Source organism: Macaca mulatta, chromosome 5, assembly GCF_049350105.2.
Source record: "Macaca mulatta isolate MMU2019108-1 chromosome 5, T2T-MMU8v2.0, whole genome shotgun sequence".
NCBI classification, from domain to species: Eukaryota; Metazoa; Chordata; class Mammalia; order Primates; family Cercopithecidae; genus Macaca; species Macaca mulatta.
Genome location: NC_133410.1, coordinates 39,993,072 through 40,019,694, shown reverse-complemented (window position 1 = coordinate 40,019,694; position 26,623 = coordinate 39,993,072). Strand labels below are relative to the sequence as shown.

The 26,623-nt window shown below is 40.6% G+C and overlaps 1 protein-coding gene across 2 annotated transcripts in view; it reads right to left on the bottom strand.

Moving 5' to 3' along the window:
* Nucleotides 1-23,158, bottom strand: part of NSUN7 (NOP2/Sun RNA methyltransferase family member 7) — a 54,833-nt gene extending 31,675 nt beyond the window's left edge. For both annotated transcript variants that reach the window (XM_015138233.3, XM_015138232.3), the window contains exons 1-7: nucleotides 22,800-23,158; nucleotides 22,069-22,457; nucleotides 11,697-11,755; nucleotides 11,214-11,344; nucleotides 2,608-2,760; nucleotides 2,075-2,258; nucleotides 767-977 (exon numbers count right to left, since the gene is read on the bottom strand). In XM_015138233.3, the coding sequence (XP_014993719.1) occupies nucleotides 767-977; nucleotides 2,075-2,258; nucleotides 2,608-2,760; nucleotides 11,214-11,344; nucleotides 11,697-11,755; nucleotides 22,069-22,366 (1,036 nt within the window). In that variant the 5' untranslated portion in view covers nucleotides 22,367-22,457; nucleotides 22,800-23,158. The remainder of the gene's footprint in view (nucleotides 1-766; nucleotides 978-2,074; nucleotides 2,259-2,607; nucleotides 2,761-11,213; nucleotides 11,345-11,696; nucleotides 11,756-22,068; nucleotides 22,458-22,799) is intronic.
* Between the last annotated feature and the right edge of the window lie 3,465 nt (nucleotides 23,159-26,623).

The window sequence follows — 26,623 nt, the reverse complement described above, 5'->3', positions numbered from 1 at the left end:
CTCGCTGAACCTACAATAAAATGAAGTCTTTAGTTAGCATGATCCAATGGAAACATTTTTAAAAAACAAGAAGCCTAAAAGACCTCCTAGGCTAGGCCTGGTGGCTCATGCCTGTAATCCCAGGACTTTGGGAGGCCCAGGCAGGCAAATCACTTGAACCCAGGAGTTTGAGACTAGCTTGAGCAACATTGCAAAACCTTGGCTCTACAAAAATTAGAAACATTACCCAGGCATAGTGGCATGAGCCTATAGTCACAACTACTTGAGATGGTGAGATGGGAGGATCTCTTGAGCCCAGGAGGTAGAGGCTGCAGTGAACTGTGATCATACCAGTGCACTCCAGCCTGGGCAACAAAGTGAGACTTTATCTCAAAAAAAAAAAAAAAAAAAAAAAAAAAAGACTTAGCTTCTAGTCCTAGATACTATCTTTGTCACTTAAGCACTTATGTAAGTATTTATTAAACGATAATCATTCTTATTTATTAAATGATAAAATTTCTACTTTAACTAAATGTTTGAGCCTCAAATTATGTGAGCTAAATGTCAAACACTATTACAAAGTACCAAGATATTAATTTAACCTACAGTTGTTTAACCAAATTAAGTAACAAGGACAATCTGATAAGATATAGATTAGTTAGGATTTTAAGATATTAGTTCACATATAGAGCTTTTGCGTTACAAAAAACTAATAAATTAAAACTTTTTAACGTTTCTAAAATCTTGTAGAACAATAATCACCAAATGAAGAAATATTTTTACATACTTTTACATCCCATTTTTGTGAAAAGGGTCTTCAAGTCAGGATCCTTAGCTTGTGATTGTACTCCACACACAAATACTTTTGAGGTATTATTATTTGTTAAAATTGACATATGGGCAACTGTGTACCATGACCCTGTATTGACCATTAAGATATCATCATCCATATTTAATAAAGCCTTTACAGAATGGACAGCAAGACTTCGAGATTTGTCCTATAAGATAATAGTATGATTAGAATTTCAAAGGGTATCACTAGAAATATAAGCTGACTTCTATTTGCTTTACATAAAAGAAAGTAGTACCTCATAGTAATATTAGATACCTAATCCATTTTAGTTTTAATATCTTAAAATATGTTTAAGTAAAGAGTTAGCAAAGACAACTTATGTTTAAAACAAAGAGCTTAACTTTCTTTAGCCTAAATTATGACTGTTATTATCTAATTTTTGTATAAAGCAATGACAGAATCTCTAAAATATGGTCAACATATTAATGATGTCGTATCTTAGCTCCAATTCTTACCTTCACAAAAACCCACTCATCTACTACTTCCATTTTCTCTTCCCCATTACCTTGTCACCTAAATTGCCACTAGCTCACAGAATAACACTAAGATGTTTGAAAAGCTTATCAAAGGGGGCTTGACAGGTTGGGCTTCTGCAGTTGATCTCAGTGCTTGATATGGTAAGAGATTCTGCCCAAGCATATGAATGTGGAAAAGGGATAAACCTTAGAAGATCAAGGTACATCTGAGTCAATAATTGGAATCTAAGGATGTAAAAATGAATTTAAACTACTTTTTTATACCTTTTATTTTCATTCTGTTGAAACCACATTATACCTCACATTCTCTTCCCGTACTGATAGGCTTTATACACCTCTTACAAATCAAAGCTGTAAGACTATATTAAAGAAATTATGAAAAACCATTACAATTGTTTTTTCATATGCAAGATGGCACTAGTATCTTCCCCAGAAAGGGAAGGAAGAAAAGGTCTCATTGTTCTTTCTCTTGAATTCTCCTTTAGGGGAGAAAAGTAGAACCTTACAGCTGCCAGCAATGCAAATCTTCCCATTTATGGAATCTGGGAGAAGGATATGTTCTTTGTAAATTCACATGAGACAAAGATGCCAATGAGATGCACTGATTGTAGAGGTATTAATTTTATTCAAGGTGACAATTAGGCCTTATAAACCTCCCTGATAATCTACAAAAATATAAACAGTATTAGGTTTTCTTTTTAAGTGGAGAAGTTCTTTGGCTAGGTTGGATTGTTGAGAATCACAATGAAAGTAAATATTAGTTTACCTGAAAAATAAGTTTGTAATCTTTGAAAAGATCTATATTTATAAGATCATTTTTAAGATGAGATGGAAAAATTAAGACATCATAGCAATGCTGATCCACAGCAAAGACTTTATCATCAATATGCAATACAGACTTGACTTTATTATAGCCTCTTCTCTTCAAATTATTATAAACTTCTTCAGGGCTGTAAATATACAACAGTAGCTTGTAATTACAAATATAATACATTAAAAGTGTACTTAACACTAACACTTTTTTCCTGTAACAAAGAAAAATATCACTTAATACATTACATCTAATGGAACTAACAATGTTAACTAACAATAAACTAAAAGATAATTATAGGCAGAGAAGTTAACATATTTATGTAATTACCTTTGGTAATTTGGTCATAAGCTCTGGAACTTAACTCTGATTGCCTAATCGCTCCCCTTGATGTGCCACCCCCACCTCTTAAAAAGGTAATGCTTCTCATCACATTATTTTAAAAGGATGGAGACTTGAAATATAAAGAATTTGATTTAAACACTTACCTGATTTTACAAGTATTTATCCAAGCATAAAGTGGTAAAGTGGAGGCCCTTAGTTCCTGTTTCCTAACTGTTTCTGGAAGGATGTGGTAAATTGAAAGGGCATCATGCTTGATTCGACATCTTGCCAATGCCGCAGCCAATTTTATCTTAAAACTAGAGACAGAAAATCCATCCTTAATCTATTGCATTTGAGACAAGACTATCGATTTTCCACTGGAAACTCTAAAAAATTACATTTAGAATTTTAACAAATAATAATTCCATTTCAAATTTTTGAAGTCTAAAATAAAAATGTGTCATATTTGTAAATAGAAATCCAAGGCTGGGCACGGTGGCTCATGCCTCTAATCCCAGCACTTTGGGAGGCCGAGGCAGGTGGATCACCAGACGTCAGGAGTTTGAGACCAGCCTGACCAACATGGGGAAACCCCATCTCTACTAAAAATACCAAATTAGCTGGGCGTGGTGGCGGGCGCCCTCAATCCCAGCTACTCAGGAGGCTGAGGCAGGAGAATCACTTGAACCCAGGAGGTGGAGGTTGCAGTGAGCCGAGATTGTGCCATTCCACTCCAGCCTGGGCAACAAGAGCGAAACTCTGTCTCAAAAAAAAAAAAAAAAAAGAAATCCAATAATCCTGATTTATTTCTTTCTGTTTTTGCTCCCCCTGTATAGTTGTATAGCAACTTCTTAATCATTATATTAATTGCTGGTTGAAAAACAAACTTGTCTTTTTTTTGAGATAAGAGTCTCTGTCTGTCGCCCAGGATGGAGTGCAGTGGCATGATCTTGGCTTACTGCAACCTCCGTCCCATGGGTTCAAGCAATTCTCCTACGTCAGCCTCCCAAGTAGCTGGGACTACAGGTGCACACTACCACACCAAGCTAATTTTTGTATTTTTAGTACAGGTGGGGTTTCATCATGTTGGCCAAGCTGTTCTCAAACTCTTGACCTCAAGTGATCTGCCCGCCTCAGCCTCCCGAAGTGCTGGGATTACAGGCATGAGCCACTGCGCCCAGCCGAAAGACAAACTTTATTTATTGAGAAGGGTCTAGGATTTAGAGTCAGACAAACTTGAAGTTAAATCCAGGTTTTATCACTTACTAGCTGTGTAACCTCAGGAATGTTACTTAATCTCCTTTTTCAGCCTAGTTTTCTCATCTGTTAAAGGTGGTCAACTTACCTTGTTATTAATGTAGTGATTATCAATCATGTGTGCAAAATTCTTAGCACAGTGCCTGGTGTATAGAAGGCACTCATTATAGGCTAGTTATTAGTAGCACAGATGGCAACAGTATAGTCTTGATAAGATTAAAGAACTTTCATGAGTCTGTATTAAGTCCTTCCCAGTTCTGAATGTCCCATGCTTCAAAGTTCCAAATCACAAAAGAAAAACAAGAACTGGTTAGCATCACCATGATGGCTCAGTGATTTTTCTTGATCTCATAGCCCAAAACTTTAATGAATGAGAACACAGGACTTATTCCTGACCCATATTCATAGCGTTTACACAGTAGGAATCTAACTGAAATCAACCTCAATTATAACCTTGAGTGAGAAATAAGAAGAGATGTCACAAAAGAGTCAAATATGATCTGAGTTGTGGTTGGTGGGTGGCACAGAAAGGGAGGACACTTTCAGGGAATTACTGTCAGGCCCACCTAAATTGTTTCAAAGAAACCATTGTCCTGCTGGGAGCCAGGACAAGAGCGGGTAGTAAATGAGCATCTCTGTTATTTTTTTAGCACCAACTGTGAAATCACTACGTCTTTTCTTTATGCCTGCAATGTCCTTATTCTACATGTCTTATCTACTCAATAGAATGAGAACATCTCACCCAAAAAAATTGTTTATGTGGGAATATTATGTGTATGTATATGAGAGAGAGAAAATAAGGGTACTTGGGAAGGAAAGGGAAGGGTGGTCAAACATTAAGCTTTTTAGGACTACAATAAAATTAGATTTGTCTAGTTCTGTGTCCAAATGTCACAGAACTACGGCAGTGGATACTAAAAAAATGACATAGTACATTAATACACCTAAAAAAAATTTAATGTAAAAGGGGTGAGTTACTGTTCTATATTATACATTGTGAGATATTCTGAGTACAGACTATTTTTTATTAACAGTACTTGCAAATACCTACTTAGTTCAAATTTATCATAATAAATGCTATTTATTGAATTATTCAATCATTAAAGACTAAAAATTTGAAGCCAAAAATATATATTTGCTGTGTATATGGGAGGAGTGTAAGGAGAAATAAATCTCCAAATAAATTTTCCAGATAGTAAACATTTTGGACCATGATTTTTAACAAAATTTAATCCCACAAAAATTAAAGTATACATGCAGTTATACAGATTTTTATATAAATATACTATATTAGACTTAGGGCAAATATCAAATCCATATGTTCTTAAAATAACCAGACCTATACTTCTGTAGATGAAGTATCCTATCTTGTGCTTACTAAAAAAAGCTTCTTCCATAGCTTTAAATAAGGAGGACTGCAATGATGAAAATGGTAGCAAAGTAGCCTTCCCCAATATTCCTGATCCAGAAGTCCTTTTTCTACTACAATTTGTATGTTATCACAGAGAGCTGCCTGATTATCTTTTTTACCATCATCCCAGTTACACACACAGTCAGAGCTTCCTTTATAATACTAAATTATAATTATGTGATTCCTAAGCTTAAATTTTAGATGAAATCCATCAGCCACAGGACAGAATCTAAACTGCTTATGAGGATATTCTAGGATCTTAAAAGTTTAACCTGAACCAACTCTTCCTGCCTCAGTTCCCATCACTCCCATCCATAAATCTATCTTCAGTCACGTGCTGAACTATTTGCCACTCCTATGGTACGCCATGTCACATGTCCTTTCTCTCTCTTCCATATTCTCTCTCTCTCAATTATCTGAATTCAAGTAATTTGATTGCAGAGTTCAAGTCCAACTGGCGTGCATGAGAGAGAAGAGAGAGAAAGACAGAGAGATTTTTTGGATGTAGGAAGAGAGAGTCAAGCCAGTTTTTCCAGTGTTTGGTACTATATGATGTAACTTCCGTGTTAGGGAGTTGTTGGCAGCCAAGCTTCTTATCCTGGAAATATAGAATGATTAGAGAATGAGGCACAGAGAAGCAGAGACTAGAGTCCTGATGAATTTGGAGTCACAGGCTCTAGTTAGTAGAAGCATAGCTACATCACCGCCCTTCCTGCAACCTCATGTTCAATCATTCCAAAAATTATCTTAAAGTCCCTCTTTTGCAGAATCTGTCAGTTGCAAAAAATAATCTTAACTAATATGCCATTTTTCCTCAGTTTATTATTTTTTATTTTTTTGAGATGGAGTCTTGCTCTGTCACCAGGCTGGAGTGCAGTGGTACGATCTTGGCTTGCTGCAACCTCTGCCTCCAGGGTTCAAGCGATTCTCCTGCCTCAGCCTCCAGAGTAGCTGGGACTACAGGCACACGCCACCATGCCTGGCTAATTTTTGTATTTTTAGTAGAGACAGGGTTTCACTATGTTGGCCAGGATGGTCTCTATCTCTTGACCTCATGATCCACCCACATCAGCCTCCCAAAGTGCTGGGATTACAGGTGTGAGCCACCACGCCTGACCTTGATTGTATTTTCTTAATGCCAAAAGATAATCTTCAACGAACTGCTTGAATTTCCCAGAAAAATATAAAATCAGACATCTGCTTCAGACTCTTTACTAGGTAAGTGAAACAGGTGAAGAGTTTCTGAAGAAGGAGTGGAGAGAATGAGAGATAAAACCCATGAACAAGTATTTAAAGGGCATTTTGGCAATTAGAAATTCTGGAGCATTATGGGGAATGAGAGAAACTGGAGAAGACAACAAAAAGAATTTATCTGAGCAAATGTGCCTTATCCCAAAAATGCATGGCTGGTTTAACATTCATAAATCAGTCAATGTAAATCACCTGGCCACTTAATACAATAAAGAAGAAAAAACAATCACTTCAATCTTCTAAAACTGGTCTCTGGTTTCTTAACTCAGCAAGACTGCTATTTTCTACTTCCTACATTGCAGTTTGAGAATTTTTCCAGGCATAAAGCCAGGACTATTCTAGGGCTCACCTCATTTGTTTTGTTCTTTCAGGGATCAAGTTTCTGTGCGGCTGCTTGTCTAATGTCCAAAACCTTTACGTCCTATAATATATTTTGGCCAGTTTTCTAGTTGTTTACAGTAGAAGGGGAAGTCTGATCCAAGATATTCTATCATGACTACACAATTACATTTTGAAAATACCACTCTACCTGCCATGTGGAACTGATTGCAGGAAAGTGAGAGTTATAGGCCAGGGAAATGTGTCTAAGGAAGCTATCATGGTAGTCCAAGTGATAGATTATGGTGGCATAGGTTTGGATGGTAGTAGTGGAAATGGAAAGAAGTGCACAGGCTCAGTGTATGCTTTTGAATTGGAGTTACAGGACTTGACGCATTAGATACAGATTGAGTGCATGGGAAGGGAGGAAAGAAGAATCAAGGATGGTATCTAGGTAGATGGTGATGCCTTAGCTGTGAAGTGGAAGACATCAGGATAAATGGTTTTGGGGTGGTTTGGAAGGAGAACTAAGTCTTTCCCCTCCTTTCTCTGGTTTTTCACTGCTTATTTTCCAATTGCTGCTTCACAACAGTCCAGCAAATAATTTAACAGAAATAGATTATTGGACTGGTGGAAAGGCATGGGGAGTGAGAAACAAGGGGTTGTGGCTCTCTTTTTTTAACCTAGTCACACAGTATTAAAAGGACAGTTGCATATTACACAAAGAATGGATTCTTAAAGATCTTTCATATGTAAAAAAAAAAAAAAGATAATAGGTATCATCTTGGATTACATGTCTAAACCCATGAATAAGTGAAGAAAAAGATACATGTTGGTGCATAGAGGTATAAGAGTGAAAAAACAAAAGGATTCCCAGGAGGAACAACAACAAAGGTCAAATCACTTATACAAGGAGGAAATCATTCTCATTTAGCTTCTTGCTAATTACTTCTTCTTCTAGAACCTCTTAGAGTTAGTTTTATCGGGCCAGGCATGGTGGTTCACACTTGTAATCCCAGCACTTTGGGAGGCCGAGGCGGGAGAATCACCTGGGGTCAGGAGTTTGAGACCAGCCTGGCCAACATACTGAAACCCCATCTCTACAAAAACACAGGCATGATGGCGTGTGCCTGTAATCCCAGCTACTCAGGAGGCTGAGGCAGGAGAATTGCTTGAGCCCGGGAAGTGGAAGTTGCAGTGAGATGAGATTGCGCCATTGCACTCCAGCCTGGGCAACAGAGCAAGACTCTATCTCAAAAAAAAAAAAAAAGAATTAGTCTTTATCCTCTAAGTAGATATATGCTAAGGTATACTTTGAGCTTGCAGTGACTGAACTTCCCTGGGAACTACAGTCTCAAGCCCTAGAAGATGGATAGAGTTGGCTTCCAGCTGTCTTTCTGTGGTTTAGAATACCACTTCATTGGCTACAGGGAATTGGCCCGGGAGAGACCGTACCTGACCTGCACTGAGGCAATTGAATTTCCTCTCACAGGAATTTAGAAATAGGAGGTAAGATAATAAGTTAGTCTAAGTGAAGAAACTAGTGTACAACTGTAACATAAGCTTGGGTACTGGGGTACAACAGTAGGGCCTTTTCCATGCCCTACTAGAAAAGCCCCATAGGCAGATGTGCAGGGGGAAAAAATGAAGCAGATACTACAAGAGAAGCAGAGATAAAAAGATAAAGAGATAAAGCAAATTAAAGTCCTAACATCTTTCCAGTTCCTGATTTCATTCTTTTCCTGAGTCCTTGAGTTGTATGAGATATCCCAGCATCTGTATTTTCCATTTTTGCTCAAGGTAACTGAAGATGGCTTCAATTACTTGAAAGCTAAGAAGACTCTTGAGTAAAATACTGTGGCATCTTTGTACATGTATTTTCTCAGAAATGTGCTACTATTCTTCTCCACAATTCAATCACTAAACATAGGCATTTCTCCTACAGTATATTATGAATTGAGTATAACGTGAATTGAGTACAATATGACTGATTAGGAATAAGATTCCTAAATTAATTCCTAGCAATAAGATTTGCAATGCATAAAATTCTATTGGTTTGGGTAAGGGAAAAAACAATTGTACTGACAACAATGTAACCAGAATATGTGTTAAGGCAGGTGGTAGCATGATGTGAATTATGGGAATGGGGAAGACCTGGAGAATCAGAAATCCTTAGACATTAATATCTTCTGGTTCCTCTGACCTCTTAAACCAGGTCCTTTGCTTGTCCTACTCCTACTTTCCTTGCCAGCATCCTCAGCTAAAGTCTACTTCTGATGAAACCAGTGTAATCTTTCTTACTTGGTTAGAGCCCTGTGGGTTTCTTGGTTGATTCAGCATAACCCCAGCTCTCATCTGTCCCTCTGAGACTAAGTTCAGACATGAAAGTCCCCTAAATCCTGCCTATGTCAAACAGAAACTAGGAGAAGCACAGGGAAACCGAAACTCAGAGCCTGTCCCATAGCATATTGCTGCACCAAGTTTCCTCTGAATGCCCATCCTGGGAGTCAGGCTGCCCAATACTGGTACTACCAATAAGGCGGTTTCCCCCAAACCCAAAGTAAACAGGCACAAGATCCTTACTTATTTAACACAGAGAGTACATACATCTGATTGCTTTTGCTCTTCTCCATCCCGTGATTTCTCATGGCTATGACACTGACATGAGATATGACTATGTTCTAAACTTCCAGAGTACCTCAGCCAAGCCTCACTATGCTAAGTGGAAGGAATGTTAGCATATAAATGGTTGAAGTTTGGACTCTGGAGTCACTCCTGAGTGTGAATTCTGGCTACTCCCCTTTCCAGCTCTGTGGCATTAAACAGTCCTTTTAACTCAGCAGTCTTGAACCTTTTTGGTACCAGGGAACAGTTTTGTGGAAGACAATTTTTCCATGAACTAGGGGAAGGTGGAGGGAATGGTTTCAGGATGAAACTGTTCCACCTCAGATCATCAAGCATTAGATGATCTCATAAGGATCATCTAATTAGATGAATCCTTAGATTCTCATATGGAGCATGCAACCTAGATCCCTGTGCAGTTCACAATCAGGTTCACGCTCCTATGAGAATCTAATGCTGCTGCTAATCTGACAGAAGGTAGAGCTCAGGTGGTCATGCTCATTCACTTGCCGCTCACCTCGTGCTGTGCTGCCCAGTTCCTAACAGGCCACAGACAGGTACTGGTCTGCAGCCCTGGGGTTGGGGACCCCTGCTTTAACTTGTCTGTTCCTCATTTTTCCCATGTGTAAAATTACAGGTTGGTAACAGTAACCACTGCATAAAGTTGTTACGTAAAGAGCTTCTGAGAACAGTGCCTGATACATATTAAGTGCTCAATAAATGTAAGCTATTCTTATCATTACTCTATTACCTGAGTCTTCTGGTCTCAGCCTTCAATAATTTAAATAAAACTGCTTAAATTTCCTGTAAAATCAGACATACTGACAATTGTTGACAGTGACAATCAGATTATTCACTAAGCCAAAATCTTCTTACAAGATTGTTGTTGTTGCTATATTGTACTTTCTATTAAAGTTCAACAACATAGTACTAAAAGCTGTAATCAACAGTGTCTTAGTTCATTTTGCACTGCTATAACAAAATACCTGAGACCAGCTAATTTATAAAGAACAGAAGTTTATTTTCTCATAGTTCTGGAGGCTAAGAAGTCCAAAATCAAGGTGCTGGCATTTGGTGAGGGCCTTCTTGCTGCATCATCAAATGGTGGAACACAGAAGGGCAAAAGCACAAGAGAGCAAGCTCACCTCACAAGCCCTTTTGATAATAGCATTAATCTATTCATGAGGCTGAAACCTTCATGACCTAAACACTTCTCATTAGGCCCCAACTCCCAACATTGTCATACTGAGGATTAAGTTTCCAATACATGAATTCTGGGGGACACATTCAAACCATAGCAAACAGTAACACTTAACATTTACTGACCAATTTACTTTATGTCTGGCTCTAACTAAGCATTTTCATGCATTAATTAAATTCATTATCCCATCTACGCTTTGAGGTAGAAACTTCTTATTCTCATGGTAGACTTCTGCTGATATTTAGGATAAAAAGAAAACAAATTTAAGATGTTAGTTTGTTCTTAAGTAGAATTTTTTTTCTTTACTTTGGAAAAATAGTTGATTCTTGTCTACTGTTGGAATTTTCTCATTTGACTCATGTTAGAGGTTTTCTTTTTTTTTTTACAAAGCTATAAATAAAGTGAACTAAGCAATTAGTAGCTGTTTCAAATACAGTTGAATTTATGTGCTAAAAATTATTGGGAATTTTTAATGATTTCTCTCATGCTTACACACTGGATCTTGTAATTCAAGCTTTGAAAAACAAATTCATTTTAAACAAAATACTTAACCTGTTCAAGACTGTAAAGGAATTCAAAAAATTTATGAATTTTTATATTTTTCTCTATAAAATTTAACTCTTCTCTACACATTATACTGTATGTAATTTTACCAATAAAAATGCTAATGTAGGTTTCATATAAAACATTCTTTTCACTTTTACGATTACCTGTTAAGAAGGTTCTCTACTTCTTGAACTTCTGATATGGACTCTTCATTATCAGAAAGGACACGAGTTTGAAATTTTCTATCTTGGAAATCATATAGCATCACAATAATAAGACTGCTCAAATGATCTGGCTATCAAGGGAAAACATATATAAAGAAAAGTATACAAAAAATATCTAACCAGCAATATTTTCCATTCCATTATTTTTCATAACAGAGCAGGAATATGACTATTTTTACATAGTCTGATTGGATTTGGAGACAGGGAAGGTCTTCAAGATAGAAAAAAATCCAGAAAAAAAAAACCTTTCAAAAGAGACAGTTTTTGGTATGTTCACCAAAATGAATGATATTAAAAGTCGAAAAGAATCTATATTTAAGAGGCTTCAGTATTCAGCAAACTATTTCAATCTAAAGGCTTTAAAACACTTTCTTTAAAAAAAAAAATCATGAAACGATGTAATTCTAAAACTTATCTACTTACTATTGTGGTACTTGGGAAGATACAGCTGTCTATCAATATAGTTTCCAAAATATCTTGATCTGCAAGACAAGGGAAAGGCCTATCACCGAAAATACAAAGTGGAAAATGAAAACTCTGGAATCAAAATATACTATAATAATGCCATAAAATACATTTACTTTCATATCTAAAATATACCTCAATTCTGGATAATGACTTAAATTACAATGACATGATAAATTTTTATAATCTTTATGAATGCTGGACCCTTATGACCTAGGGTCCGCAAGGAATCATGGTCAAAGAAGCATTATCTGAATAGTCAAAGGATTCCAACCTTTAATGTATGGCCTTTGAAAAACATTAAAGAGGATCTAATTAATAATGTTGAGCAACAGTTTTCTTATTCTTTTTATTATTGCTGGATTCGATTTGCTAATTTTTTTGGTTTTGTTTTGTTTAAGACAGTCTTGCTCTGTCATCTAGGCTGGAGTACAATGGTGCGATCTCAGCTCACTGCAACGTCCGCCTCCCAGGTTCAAGCAATCCTGCCTCAGCCTCCAGAGTAGCTGGGACTACAGGTATGCATCACCACACCTGGCTAATTTTTGTGTTTTTTGTAGAGATGGCATTTCACCCTGTTAGCCAGGCTTGTCTCGAACTCCTGACCTCAGGTGATCCGCCCGCCTAAGCCTCCCAAAGTGCTGGGATTACAAGCATAAGCCACCATACCCGGCTGCTAATGTTTTATTTAAAATTTTTGTTGTATGTTTATGTTCATCAGGGATGTTGGTCTATAATTTTCTTCTCTTGTAATAGCCTTGTCAGTGTTGGTATCAGAGTTTTGCAGCCTATGAGTGGAAACTGTTCTCTCTTCCTCTAATCTCTCAGAGTTTGTGTTAGATTGGTATTATTTCTTAACTATTCAGTCAAACTCAATAGTGAAGACATTGATGTGATGACATTTAATCTAAGACCCAAATGACAAGGAGTTAGCCATGTGAATATCTAGGAAGGGACAGCATTCCAGGCAGAGGTTATGATAATTGCAAAGGCGGTTAAGAGGAAACAAATGGACATATTTAAAAACTTCCACAGGGAACACAAGTGTTCTTTTTGTTACAACTATTTAAACTATATATACATCATATAACAAAGGTTTTATTTTATTTATTTATTTATCAGACGGAGTCTCTATCACACCAGTTGGAGTGCAGTGATGCAATCTCGGTTCACTGCAACCTCTGCCTCCTGGGTTCAAACGATTCTCCTGTCTCAGCCTACCAAGCAGCTGGGATTACAGGTCTGCATCACAGCATCACAGCTAATTTTTCTATTTTTAGTAGAGACAGGGTTTCACCAGGTTGGCCAGGCTGGTGTCGAACTCCTGACCTCAGGTGATCTGCCCATCTCGGCCTCCCAAAGTGCTGGGATTAGAGGCGTGAGCCACCATTCCTGGCATATAACAAATGCTTTAATCAGTTGAACAGACAGGTAGGCCTGCCTAGCTTCAATTTATTCAACATTTATGGAAAACCTACTATAACCAAGGTATAAATTGAATTTATACCTTGAATTTGAATCCATGAATTTTCTTTTTTTTTTTTTTGAGACAGAGTCTTGCTGTGTCACCCAGGCTGGAGGGCAATAGTGCTATCACAGCTCACTGCAACCTCCACCTCCTGGACTCAAGCAACCCTCCTGCCTCAGTCTCCCAAGTTGCTGGGACTACAGGTGTGTGGCACCACACCTGGCTAATTTTCGTATTTTTTACTTTTTTCTTGTTTTTATTTTTATTTTCTGGTTTTTTTTTTAATTATTCTTGTATTTTTTGTAGAGATGGGTTTTTGCCATGTTGGCTAAGTTGGTCTTGAACTCCTGGCCTCAAGTGATCTGCACACTTTGGCTTCCCAGGCATGAGCCACCATGCCTGACCTAAATTTCATTTTTCATTTGGGAGATAGGAAAACTAAAAAGAAGTGACTAATTTGGGAGCACAGACTCCAATTTTCCCACAGAAATCCTCTGGGAATCATTATCCACATTCTAGCCACAATTATGTACTTGTACTTCACAAGGTAATTATCCCTTAAAAGGAAATGAAGTTTACAGTTTCACATCCTTAGTTCTTTCAAACCAATTCCCATCTACTCCATACTTTTTGTACAGTATTAGAAGAAAGAAGGACTTCTAACTTGGCAAATCTCTTTGAGCAATGGAGATGCTGGACTCCTAAGAAACAGAAGAAGCTGGCGGGGTGTGGTGGCTCACGCCTGTAATCCCAGCACTTTGGGAGGCTGAGGCAGGTGGATCACCTGAGGTCAGGAGTTCAAGGCCAATCTGGCTAACATGGTGAAACCCAGTTTCTACTAAAAATACAAAAAATTATCCGGGCATGGTGGCGCACCTATAATTCCACCTACTCGGGAGGCTGAGGCAAGAGAATCTCTTGAACCTGGGATGCAGAGGTTGCAGTGAGCCTAGATCATGACATTGCACTCCGGCTTGGGCAACAAGAGCGAAACTCTGTCTCAAAAAAAAAAAAAGAAAAAAAAAAGGCAGGATGAACGAAAAACGAAAAGAGAACAGAACATCCTTTTCCCAATATTGCAGTTTTTCCCTCTAGGGCTCTTGTTAAAACCAGTATCACCTTTGGGATGCCTTTGATATTGTGCAGAATGCATTACTTTTGTGTATATATATAATTTTACCTTCTCACATAGTAATATCAACATGAATAACTGTATACTTTATACAGATGCTCCTTGCCTTATGATGGGGTTATATCCTGATAAACCCATCATAAGTTAAAAATATTGTATATCAAAAATGCATAGAATACATCTATCCTACCAAACATCATAGCTCAGCTTAGGCTATCTTAAACACATTCAGAACACTTACATAGGCCTGTAGTTGGGCAAAATTATCCAACACAAAGCCTATTTTATACTAAAGTGCTGACCATCTCGTGTAACTTATTTATTTGTTTATTTATTTATTGAGACAGAGTCTCGCTCTGTCACCCAGGCTAGAGTACAGTGGTGCGATCTTGGCTCACCACAACCTCTGCCTCCCGGGTTCAAGCGATTCTCCTGCCTCAGTCTCCTGAGTCGCTGGGACTACAGGCACCCGCCATCATGCCTGGCTAATTTTTGTATTTTTAGTAGAAACGGGGTTTCACCATATTGGCCAGGCTAGTCTCAAACTCCTGACCTTGTGTTCCGCCCATCTCGGCCTCCCAAAGTGCTCGGATTACATGGGTGAGGCACTGCGCCCAGACCTTTTTTGTTTATTTTTATGTAACTTATTAAATACTGAAAGTAAAACACAGAATGGTTGTATGAGTACTCAAAGTATGGTTTCTACTGAAAGCATATAGCTTTTACATCATGTTAAGTGGAAAAATTATAAGGACCCCCATCATAAATTGGGGACTGTGTATATGTTTTCTATGTGCTTGACAATGTTCTAAGTGCATTTCATATATTAATTCATTTAATCTCCATAACAACCATATGAATTAGGTTATTTCATAGGAAATGGGGCACAGCACAGTTAAGTAATATGTTCATAGTCACACAGCAAGTAGCAGATCAAGGAGTCAAACCCAGGCAGTCTGGCACCAAAGTACATGCACTTCACCAAATATTATGCTGCCTTCCTCTTATTATTATTATGACAAACCAGAGTAACCAAATACACCACACTGATAATGCCTAATTTAGGTTATCAGGACTTCCTTGAAAGTTGCAAGTGTGAGTATTCTAGAATTCAGCCCGATAACTCCAATTATCTCTCTCTCTCCCCACTAATCAAAGCTTCTCTTCAGTCTGCTTCAGAGATCTCTTAACTACCATTTTACATGTTTCCATGTGGAGGGCCTTACCCTAGAGAAACACCTTAACTCTCTCTCTCCCCTTTCTTACTACTCCTCATGAAAGAAAAATTGGGTTTATTAGACAGGTGAAATTGGGAGAAGGAACCGGGGCGTCGCTCTCCCTCTTCCCACTTAGCAGGCCTGGGTGGCCAAACTCTGGACATTCTAAAGAAAGGGTTGGCCTTTGACCGGTTCCTAGGAGATAACCTCTAAGTTCTTAGAATATCTTGTCTGATAAAGGTATCTTTTTTTTTCTTTTTTTTTTCCTGGGGTCCTAGACCACACAGTATCAGCTTGGCCTCTGAAGAAGCTAGAGATTGAATAACTAAGGTCAGCCACATGACTGCAGCTTGTCTACGAGACTGACCCCCAATAAAAATGCTAAACAAACAGCAAGGCTCAGGTGAGCTTCCCTACTTGGCAATGCTTCATTCATGTTGCCAATTATCACTGGTGGGAGAATTAAGCACTCTCCATAGACCACTCTGGGAAAGAAAAATAGGAAGCTTGCGTCTAGCCTCTCCTGGATTCTGCCCTATGTACCTTTACTTGTTGCTGATTTTAATCTGTCCTTTCACTGTGATAAACTATAACCACAAGTATAACAGCTTTGCTGAGTTCTGTCAGTCCTTGTAGCAAATGATTGAATCTGGAGGTGGTCTTAGGAACCCCTGACTACAATTACTAATTCCCAAAAGCTATAACCAAACCACATGTTAAGCATTTACTAAGTTTTTCACTGACAGATTATAAGATTCTGAAATCGCCAGGTTAATGCTACAATCTGTTCCTGGACTCGAAGTTCAACAACAATACAAACCTAGAGAAGGTGGAGAAAGAAGCCAGGAAAAAGATCAGCAATTTCAGGGATATCTCTTTCTCCAAGTTTGTTTGTTTGTTTGTTCATTTCTTTAAAGAAAAAATTTGCCAGGTTTTTATTTTTTTAAAAATTTTTTGGCTGGGCACAGTGGCTCACGCCTGTAATCCCAGCACTTTGGGAGGCCGAGGAAGGCGGATCACGAGGTCAGGAGATCAAGACCATCCTGGGTAACACGGTGAAACCCCATCTGTACTAAAAATACAAAAAATTAGCTGGGCATGCTGGCGGGCACCTGTAGTCCCAGCTACTAGGGAGGCTGAGGCAGGAGAATCACTTGAACCAAGGAGGAAGAGGTTACAGTGAGCCAAGATCGTGCCACTGCACTCCAGCCTGGGAGACAGAGCAAGGCTCCATCTCAAAAAAAAAAAAAAAATTATTGTTCCTTGAAACACACCGAGATTCTTTCAAAAAATAAATTGGCGGCCAGGCATGGTGGCTCACACCTGTAATCCCAGCACTTTGTAAGGCTGAGGCAGGTGGATCACAAGGTCCGGAGATTGAGACCATCCTGGCTAACATGGTGAAAGCCCGTCTCTACTTAAAATACAAAAAACTTAGCAGGGCGTGGTGGCGGGCGTCTGTAGTCCCAGCTACTCAGGAGGCTGAGGCAGGAGAATGGCATGAACCCAGGAGGCGGAGCATGTAGTGAGCTGAGATCGCGCCACTGCACTCCAGCCTGGGTAACAGAGCGAGACTCCATCTTAAATAAATAAATAAATAAATAAATAAATAAATCAATAAATAAATAGGCTACTGGTACTGTACTGCTTTGACAAAACTCTAAACAGGAATAGGCTACTTTTCATTAGTAATTCTACTTTCGTTAGCAGAAAATTGACCTTGGGCTTATTTGGTAAAGCAGAAATAATGGCACTCTTCATTTCAAAAAACATTTTACAGAGCCCTTTAAATCTTTAAAAGGTTAATCAGATAAATATACTTCCTGCCTTGAAAGACCTTATATACCATGAAGGACATCAACAAAGGAACAAGCAAAAAAACTGAAAAGCATAAGACACAACCAAAGGAATACAGTTAACGTTTGTATAATTAAGAGATTTTCTGTTATTGTTTTTCTTCTCCTACTTCCTTAAATATTATGGTAATGTGATTTAATTACCTGTTCACAAATTCACAAACAAAAGGGACCATTACTCAAGCTCTCTTTAATTTTCACAATAACCTTTGCAGTTTTACAGCTCCTACAAAATCTTAGGGAAGAAATTCTGAGTTTTCTTATCTGAACCATTATTCCTTGAACTTATACTGCATAAGCCAGATGTAAGTCACATGTGAAAATATCACATGTGAAAGTATTGACAGAACACTGGTAATACAGAAGATAAAAGTGAAATGTATAAAAGCTTCCAATATTTTAAAAGTAAAATAGCAGATGGCCTGTTGCGGTGGCTCACATTTGTAATCCCAGCAATTTGGGAGGACAAGGTGGGCAGATTACCTGAGGTCAGGAGTTCAAGACCAGCCTGGCCAACATGGTGAAACCCCCATTTGCACTAAAAATACAAAAATTAGCTGGGCATGGTGGCAGGCACCTGTAATCCCAGCTACTTGGAAGGCCAAGGCAGGGAATCACTTGAACCCAGAAGGCTGAGGTTGCAGTGAACCGAGATTGTACGATTGACTGCACTCCAGCCTGGGTGACAGAGCAAGACTCTGTCTCAAAAAAAAAAGGAAAATAGCAGGCTCCTAATTATCTTGGAAAAACCACTACATAAAATTCTGATTTTATTCTATTTGCACATTCAAGAATTACTGATAATTTAAAGCAAGACTGTTGTATTAGTCCGTTTTTATGCTGCTGATAAAGATATACCCAAGACTGGGGAATTTACAAAAGACAGAGGTTTAATGGACTTACGGTTCCACATGGCTGGGGAGGCCTCACAGTCATGGCAGAAGGTGAAAGGCACATCTCATATGGTGGCAGACAAGGGAAGAGAGCTTGTAGAGGGATACTACCCCTTATAGAACCATCAGATCTCATGACACTTACTCACTATCATGAGAACAGTACAAGAAAGACCTGTCCCCATGATTCAATTACCTCCCACCAGGTCCCTCCCACAATACATGGGAATTTAAGATGAGATTTGGGTGGGGACACAGCCAAAACATATCAACCGTATGATTATAAGAAAAAATATATTTAACAAATAAACAATACCATTTTACCTTATAATTTGAACTTATAAAAATGAACGTTTCAAGAAAAGAAGTTTTGTAAAGGTCTATAACAATTTATTTGAATGGGATTTCTGTGTCATTAAGAAAGATCACAGGCCAGGCGCAGTGGCTCACGCCTGTAATCCCAGCACTTTGGGAGGCCGAGGCGGGCGGATCACGAGATCAGGAGATCGAGACCATCCTGGCTAACCCGGTGAAACCCTGTCTCTACCAAAAACACAAAAAATTAGCCGGGCGTTGTGGCAGGCACCTGTAGTCCCAGCTACTCGGCAGGAGAATGGAGTGAACCCGGGAGGCGGAGGTTGCAGTGAGTTGAGATCGCACCACTGCACTCCAGCCTGGGCAACAGATATAGGGTCTGTCTCAAAAAAAAAACAAAGAAAGAAAGAAAGATCACAGCACTTTGGGAGGCCAAGGCAGGTGGATCACGAGGTCAGGAGTTCAAGACCAGGCTGGCCAAGATGGTGAAGCCCCATCTCTACTAAAAATACAAAAATTAGGCTGGGTGCGATGGCTCACACCTGTAATCCCAGCACTTTGGGAGGCCAAGACAGACTGATCACGAGGTCAGGAGATCGAGACCATCCTGGCTAACGCGGTGAAACCCCGTCTCTACTAAAAATACAAAAATTAGCCAGGCGCGGTGGCAGGCGCCTGTAGTCCCAGCTACACGGGAGGCTGAGGCAGGAGAATGGTGTGAACCCGGGAGGCGGAGCTTGCAGTGAGTGGAGATCGCGGCCACTGCACTCCAGCCTGGGCTACAGACCGAGACTCCACCGCAACAAAAATAAAAAATAAATTTAAAAATTAGCCAAGCGTGGTGGTGGGTGCCACTTGGGAGCTACTTGGGAGACTGGGGCAGAGAAGTGCTTGAACCTGGGTGGTGGAGGTTGCAGTGAGCCTAGATCGTGCCACTGCACTCCAGCCTGGGTGACAGAGTGAGACTCCATCCCAAAAAAAAAAAAAAAAGAAGGAAAGATAAAACAATCACAATATCTTTCATAAAATAGAAAATAGAATGGAGAGGACGAAAACAATCTATCACACATATCAGTTTAATACAATCATTTAGTTAATGCATTAATTTTATAGAGAATTATAATTCAGGCTTTTCTTATTGAGTACTAAAGGTAATACTCAATATTCTATTAGGAGAACAAATTGCCTAGAATTCTAGAATTAACATTAAATGCCAATTAATCAACGCAGCTGCCTAGTCTGCATTTCATTGTTGCTAGAAAAAAAGTGTAAAAATGTTCATTTGATTCATTGCATGAAATGCAACACCTTGGTTGGGGAAGAGGGGAAGAAGACGGATGAAACAAAATCTCAAAGATTAAACTGGAGGAGGAAGAATGGTTAAGACAGACTTAAAAGGAAAAGAAAAATTACTGAACAGGAGAAAACAAAGAAACGAAAAATAAAGAGAAATTGTTTCACATCATACAAATTTTTCTCCATGACAAATTGCTGACTTCAGAGTTAAGCTACATTATCTCTGCAGACAACCAAAAATATATATTCCTATCTAAATAATCAGTGAGACATTTTAATTCAACTGAGCATTTTTTTTTTATTTTTAAAAATAGAGATGGGGTCAGGGCACGGTGGCTCACGCCTGTAATCCCAGCACTTTGGGAGGCCCAAGTGGGCGGGTCACGAGGTCAGGAGATGGAGACCATCCCGGCTAACACGGTGAAACCCCATCTCTACTAAAAGTACAAAAAATTAGCTGGGCATGGTGGCGGGCACCTGTAGTCCCAGCTACTCGGGAGGCTGAGGCAGGAGAATGGCATGAACCCAGGAGGCGGAGCTTGCAGTGAGCCAAGATTGCGCCACTACACTCCAGCCTGGGCGACAAAGCCAGACTCCGTCTCAAAAAAAAAAAAAAAAAGAAAGAAATAAAATTAGAGATGGGGGTCTCGCTATGTTGTCCAGGTTTGTCTTGAACTCCTGAACTCCAAGCAATCCTCCCACCTCCGCCTCCCAAAGTACTGGAATTACAAGTGTAAGCCACTGCGTGTGGCTGAACTGAGTAATTAACTGCCTCCTATGAACAAGGATGTACAAGGCTCATTAAGTACTAAGAAAATCATGCAAAAGAGTGTTGCCCTTTTTGAGGTGTCTCTTTAGGAAGGCTTCTGCTCTGCTCATCATTTTGGCCATGCTGCTAATATTCTAAACATATCTGGAACTTCTTTTTGGAACTACATTCAGTCAGTTTACAAACCAACATAAAGTTTTTAGTCACAGCTAGTACTAAAACAAACAACTTCAGGCCTTTTGACTGCTGTCCTCATAGTAACAATATTTGGTCATGTCCTAGTGTCAATTCCACATTTAGATTGATTTTTTTTTTTTTTTTTTTGGACAGGGTCTTGCTCTGTCACCAGGTAGAGTGCAATGACACCATCTTGGCTCACTGCAACCTCTGCCTCCCAGGCTCCAGCGATCCTCCCACCTCAACATCCCAAGTATCTGGGACTACAGACATGAACAAGGATGTACAAGGTTCATTAAGTACTAAGTACTAAGCCACCACACTGGGCTAATTTTTAAATTTTTTATAGAGAGGAGATCTCACTATGTGCCCAGGCTGGTCTTGAACGCCTGAGCTCAATCAATCCTCTCACTTTGGCATCGAAAAGTGCCGGGATTACAGGCCTGAGCAACCACCCCTGGCCTCAGATTGATAACTAACTATCCTTGAGGGAATCTGTAACACTTGAGTCTCAAACCCTGAAGGCAAATTAGAAAGGGGAGTTCTACTAAAGTTTGGCTCCTCCCATTAAAGCTATTAGCTATGAATGGGATAGTCTTAATTGGGGTTGGTATAATTTTAACATTCATTTTTTAAATTTTGCACCTTTTCTTTTTATTCTGTCTCTGTTCCTCTCCCCATCCTCCTTTACTGGTTTGATATTTGTGAAAGCTCATAAACTAAAATACCAAAAAAGATAAATACAAGGAATGGAAAGAAATACACAGGGAGGCCGGGCGTGGTGGCTCATTGCCTGTAATCCCAGCACTTTGGGAGGCTGAAGCGGGAGGATCCCTTGAGGTTCAGAGTTTGAGACCAGCCCAGACAATAAAGCGAGACCCCCAACTCTACGGAGGAAAACAAAAAAAAATACAGGGAGAGGGAAATTATTATTGGAAGAAATTGTTTCCCTGTTCAATTTAATGACCGCGCACTACACCGCTCTAAGGACAAAGCACAGTGCACGGGGAAATCTGCAGTCCTGGGCTGGAAGAACTTGTTTCATTGGAACCCTAATTCCTTGACACTTGCAGTTAACCAAAGAGATGCACATGCCTAAACCAAAACCTGGTGTGAATAAGGGGCAGGGAGGAGGAGGGCTGCATTCCCCAAATTCTCTCGCTATTGTTTTCTTTTAGTGTTGGTCCTCCAGACTGGCACAACTCACATTTCAGGGCACTGAAAGCAAGCTCATAAGACAAACGCTGAAAGGACTGATCCTCAGACTCGGAGAAGGACCGCAGGGGTTCATTCCCATACTTGATTAAGACTTTCTGTGCCGACTTTTCGATTCGAATACCCTGAAAAATGTTCGCTGCCATGACATAAACGGAGTCCGGATAGCCCGTTTTTTCGGGTGCACCAGCTGAGCTTTTCCCATCGGACAGAGCCAGGGAAGTGAGTTGGGAGATGATCTCGGCATCTTCTTCGTTCGAAAACTCCAGTTCGCCCGTGGAGTTCAGCATGTCTGCCCCTCGCCTGTCGTGAGTCCCTCGCCCTGGGGTTAGAATTCCGACGTTCCAGGAAACGGCTTTCCACGCATCTGCAGCATGGCCTCTGTGAAGAGAGAAGGTGATCGCAGTAAATCACTCTGCAGCACCCTTCCGGGTGGCCCCCTTCGTTGTGGCCTTAAAGACTAAGAGGGGACATTTCCTGGCCCATCTGAGTGTCCCAGACTTCGAGTCGGAGAAGCAGCTCACGAAATTTCCACACGCTAAATTTAAAAAAAAAAAAAAAAAAAAAAAAAAAAAAAAAGGCGGCGAGGAGAGGTGCGGCGGCGGCGGCGGCGGCGGCGGCGGCGGCGGCGGGAGAAGCGCCCCGAGGAGACCGGCGGCTTCCTCCAGAGCCCCGTTCGCGTCCCCACAGCCCAGTCACCGGCTCCCGCGACTCCTCCCTTACCCGAGGGCAGATGGTTCCCGGGGCTTCGGGGACGAAGACGCGGAGGCCGGCGTCTGTCACAGGCCCTCGGGAGCCCCGGGACTGTGGGGCGACGGCTGCTGCCCGCGAAGGCCGTTTGGTTCAAATGCAGCCACTCCCACTGGCCGGATTCGGGGCAGGGGGGTCGCGGCCTCTGACGCCCGGTTCGCTCCGGTGTCGTGAAGTGGTCTCGCCTGGCCTCGCGCGTGAGGCCTTCGCGGACGTGGCGGCGGAGAGGGGTGAGCGCGGGGCCCGGGGTCTGGCGGGCTCAGGCCGAGGAAGGCTCAGCCTCCGGAGTCTCTGGCAGTCGACCTGTCCTGGACCCGGTCTTCATGGCAACCGCGAGCGGAGGTGGGGCAGGGGGCGCGGCGCGCGGGCTGTTCCCGCGGGATTTGGCGGGTGCCGCCTGTCGCCTGGAGAGTAGCTCTTCCCCCTGCGCGCGGGGATACCTGTTTCAGCGCCCCCAGCCAGAGGCCTCTTGCACAGTTCCTGGAGCTCACTGGGCCTGAATGCGTGACCTTGGTTTTGTTTATAAACATTTGGGGGTATTTTTGAGGTAGTCTGACGTAGTACCGTGGTTTTCAACTCACAAGTCCCTGAAGTCCCTGTTAAAAATACACATTCTTTAAAACATTTTTTAATATAGTAATAATTTTTTTTTTGAGACATGGTCTCGCTCTGTCGCCCAGGCTGGAGTGCAGTGGCGCAATTTCGGCCCAACTGCAGCCTCCGCCTCCCCGATTCAAGTACTTCTCATGCCTCAGCCTCCCGAACAGCTAGGATTACAGGTGCCCGCCATGACACCCCGCTAATTTTTGTATTTTTCGTAGAGATGGCGTTTCACCATGTTCGTCAGGTTGCTCTCGAACTCCTGACCTCAAGTGATCCGCCTGCCTCGGCCTCCCAACGTGCTGGGATTACATGCGTGAGCCACCGCGCCCAGTCTGTAATAATTTTTTTAAGTAACAGACGGGGTTCCCATTATGCTGCCCAGGGTGGTCTCAAACTCCTGGGCTCAAGCAGTCCTCCCGCCTTGGCCTCCCAAAGTGCTTGGATTTCAGAAGTGAACCACCGCCTCCAGCTGAAAAAAATCCTTGGAACCCATCCCAGAGATTTGAGTCTGCAAGACCCAGTAATTTGCATTTTCATCAGGTAACTCTGGCGATTCTAATGCAATCAGCCCAAAGACCACAGTCTGAAAAACTCTGGTATAGTTGAAAGACAAGTGGTCCTGATTCCACCTCTGCCTTTCCTCCTTAGGTATTTGCCCTTCCCTCCTTAGTCTAAGGCCATGTCCATTTCCAGCCAGTGGTTAGTGGGATAAAGGAGAAAGAGAGGGCAGTCCTTATTTTTCAATGACCTGAAAGGTGCACATATCACTTTGGCTCACATTTTATTGGTCAGAACTCAGTCATATACCCAGCAACCAAGAGGCTGGTAAATATGTCCAGCTAAAAATAAGGGAACTATTACTGTAGAAGGACAGAATGGATAATGGGGAAAAAATTAGCAGTACAGAACTCTAACCCCGACCTCCTCTCTCAGAAATCCACCCACTTTCATTATCACCAGAATACGTTAAACGTTCCATAACATTTTATGTATACATGCATTCATTCATTCGTTTAACAAGTATATATTAAATTCTTGCTGTGTCCCTGGCATTGTGTTCAGCCCTACAAGTAAAAGAATGATGTATAGAAATGATCAGAGACCTAGCCGGGCGTGGTGGCTTACGCCTGTAATGCCAGCACTTTGGGAGGCCGAGGCGGGCGGATCACGAGGTCAGGAGATGGAGACCATCCTGGCTAACATGGTGAAACCCCGTCTCTACTAAAAATACAAAAAATTAGCCGGGCGTTGTGGCGGGCGCCTGTAGTCCCAGCTACTCAGGAGGCTGAGGCCACAGAATGGTGTGAACCCGGGAGGCAGAACTTGCAGTGAGTGGAGATTGCGCCACTGCACTCCAGCCTGGGTGACAGAGTAAGACTCCGTCTCAAAAAAAAAAAAAAAAAAAAATCAGAGACCTTGGTCTCAAGAAATTAAAGATGGATATACTTGTATTTTGGTACCTTTTCATTTTTATTATAAATATTTGTGTACATACCTGTATTACCCCTCTTCTGCCATATTTCTATCCACACAACACACACACTCTAAAATAGAAACCCCGTCTCTAGCTTTATCTTTTCATTTTTATTATATGTCTTTTTTATTCCCAGATGCTAGCAAAATATCACTCTCTTTCACATACATTCACAGATTACAAATATGGAAGGTGTCTTAGAGGTCATGATATATTTTATGCATCACCCAGTACACAGTACACTATGCAGAAAATGTGAGGCAATAGCTAGCTATAAACTTTGAAATATTGTCATTCAAAATATAATTTGAGGAGTTTCTTTTCTTTAATAATAGTTTAATGTAAGTAACACTTCACTATATTGAAAACAAGGTTTAACGAGTCTCTATCCCCAAGATAGAGCTTAGGCAAAGAATTGTTGGGTTAGCAAATTCTTGGTTACTATTTACTTTAATCATGTGTATAATTCTGCCTCCTTACTTCTCACTCCTGGTTTATAGCCTCATTGTGGACTTAATGTATTTGAGGGGCGGGTCAGAGGAGAGCATATTAAATTTCAGTGAACACTGTAAAAAAGTAACCATAGAGACAGGCATATGAATTCAACTGTTGCGAAAGCAGGATAGTAAAAAAAAAAAAAAAAAATGTAGTTTTTGTGTAAGTTACACTCTGTAATATGACCAGAGCATTACATCAGAGATGAGGAGAAAATCAAAAGTTACCTGAGGCTTTCTGCCAAAGGAAATTAATGATTTTTCTTTCCCCAGGTGGTAGAGTATTTAAGATATTTGTAAATTAACATTCTTGCATTTGACTCAGAGTACTAGTATGTTAGGCACGTGAATATTCAAAATACATCTGCTCACTTGCATCAATTTGATCTAGACAATATAAAATGATACCCAGTTCCACTGAAGCCTGTTACAGAAATATAAAAAGCATAAGAAACATAAAGAATCTTAACTTGTGTTCTTAAACACCAGGACTCCACTTCCAGTTATTGCTTCTTAGAAACAGTATGGTAAATTTCCTTTGCAACACCTTTTGCAGGTTCCCCTGTCACCTAGGCTGGAGTGCAGTGGTGTGATCATAACGCACTGCAGCCTGGAACTCCTGATGGCTCAAGCAATCCTCCCGCCTCAGCCTCCTGAGTACCTGGGACAAGAGGCATGCCATCACACCCAGCTAATTGTTTTGTACTTTTGTAGAGGTGGTGTCTCACCATGTTACCCAGGCTGGTGTCCCCTGAGCTCAAGGAATCCTCCCACCTTGGCCTCCCAAAGTGTTGGGATTATAGGCATGAGTGACCATGTTCAGCCTTTAATTATTTTTGTTTTATAAAGTGTTTTATTGTAGACCTAAGCTATATCCAGTTGAAACTCTGGGGACTAGGACAAGCCATCAGGAGTGCTATTTGAGGATCATTAGGGCCTTGTGGGTTAGGTACATTTGGGGGCTGAATTATTCCATCCCCAGAGGATGAAAGGGAATAGATGCTCAAGAAAGCATCACTTGAGGTAGATGAACTTCGTTCTGTGATACTGGGTGAAAGTTGGTATGGAGGAACACTTTACATATGCTAGAGAGTAGCATTACTCAAGTGTCCTCTTGACACTTAGCCAAAAGATTAGCCAAAGAGTCATAACCACTTGCAGAGGAGGAAAAAAAAAAATCTCCCTTAATTTGAAGCAGAAGATTCAAAAATGATTCCTGAAGGGTG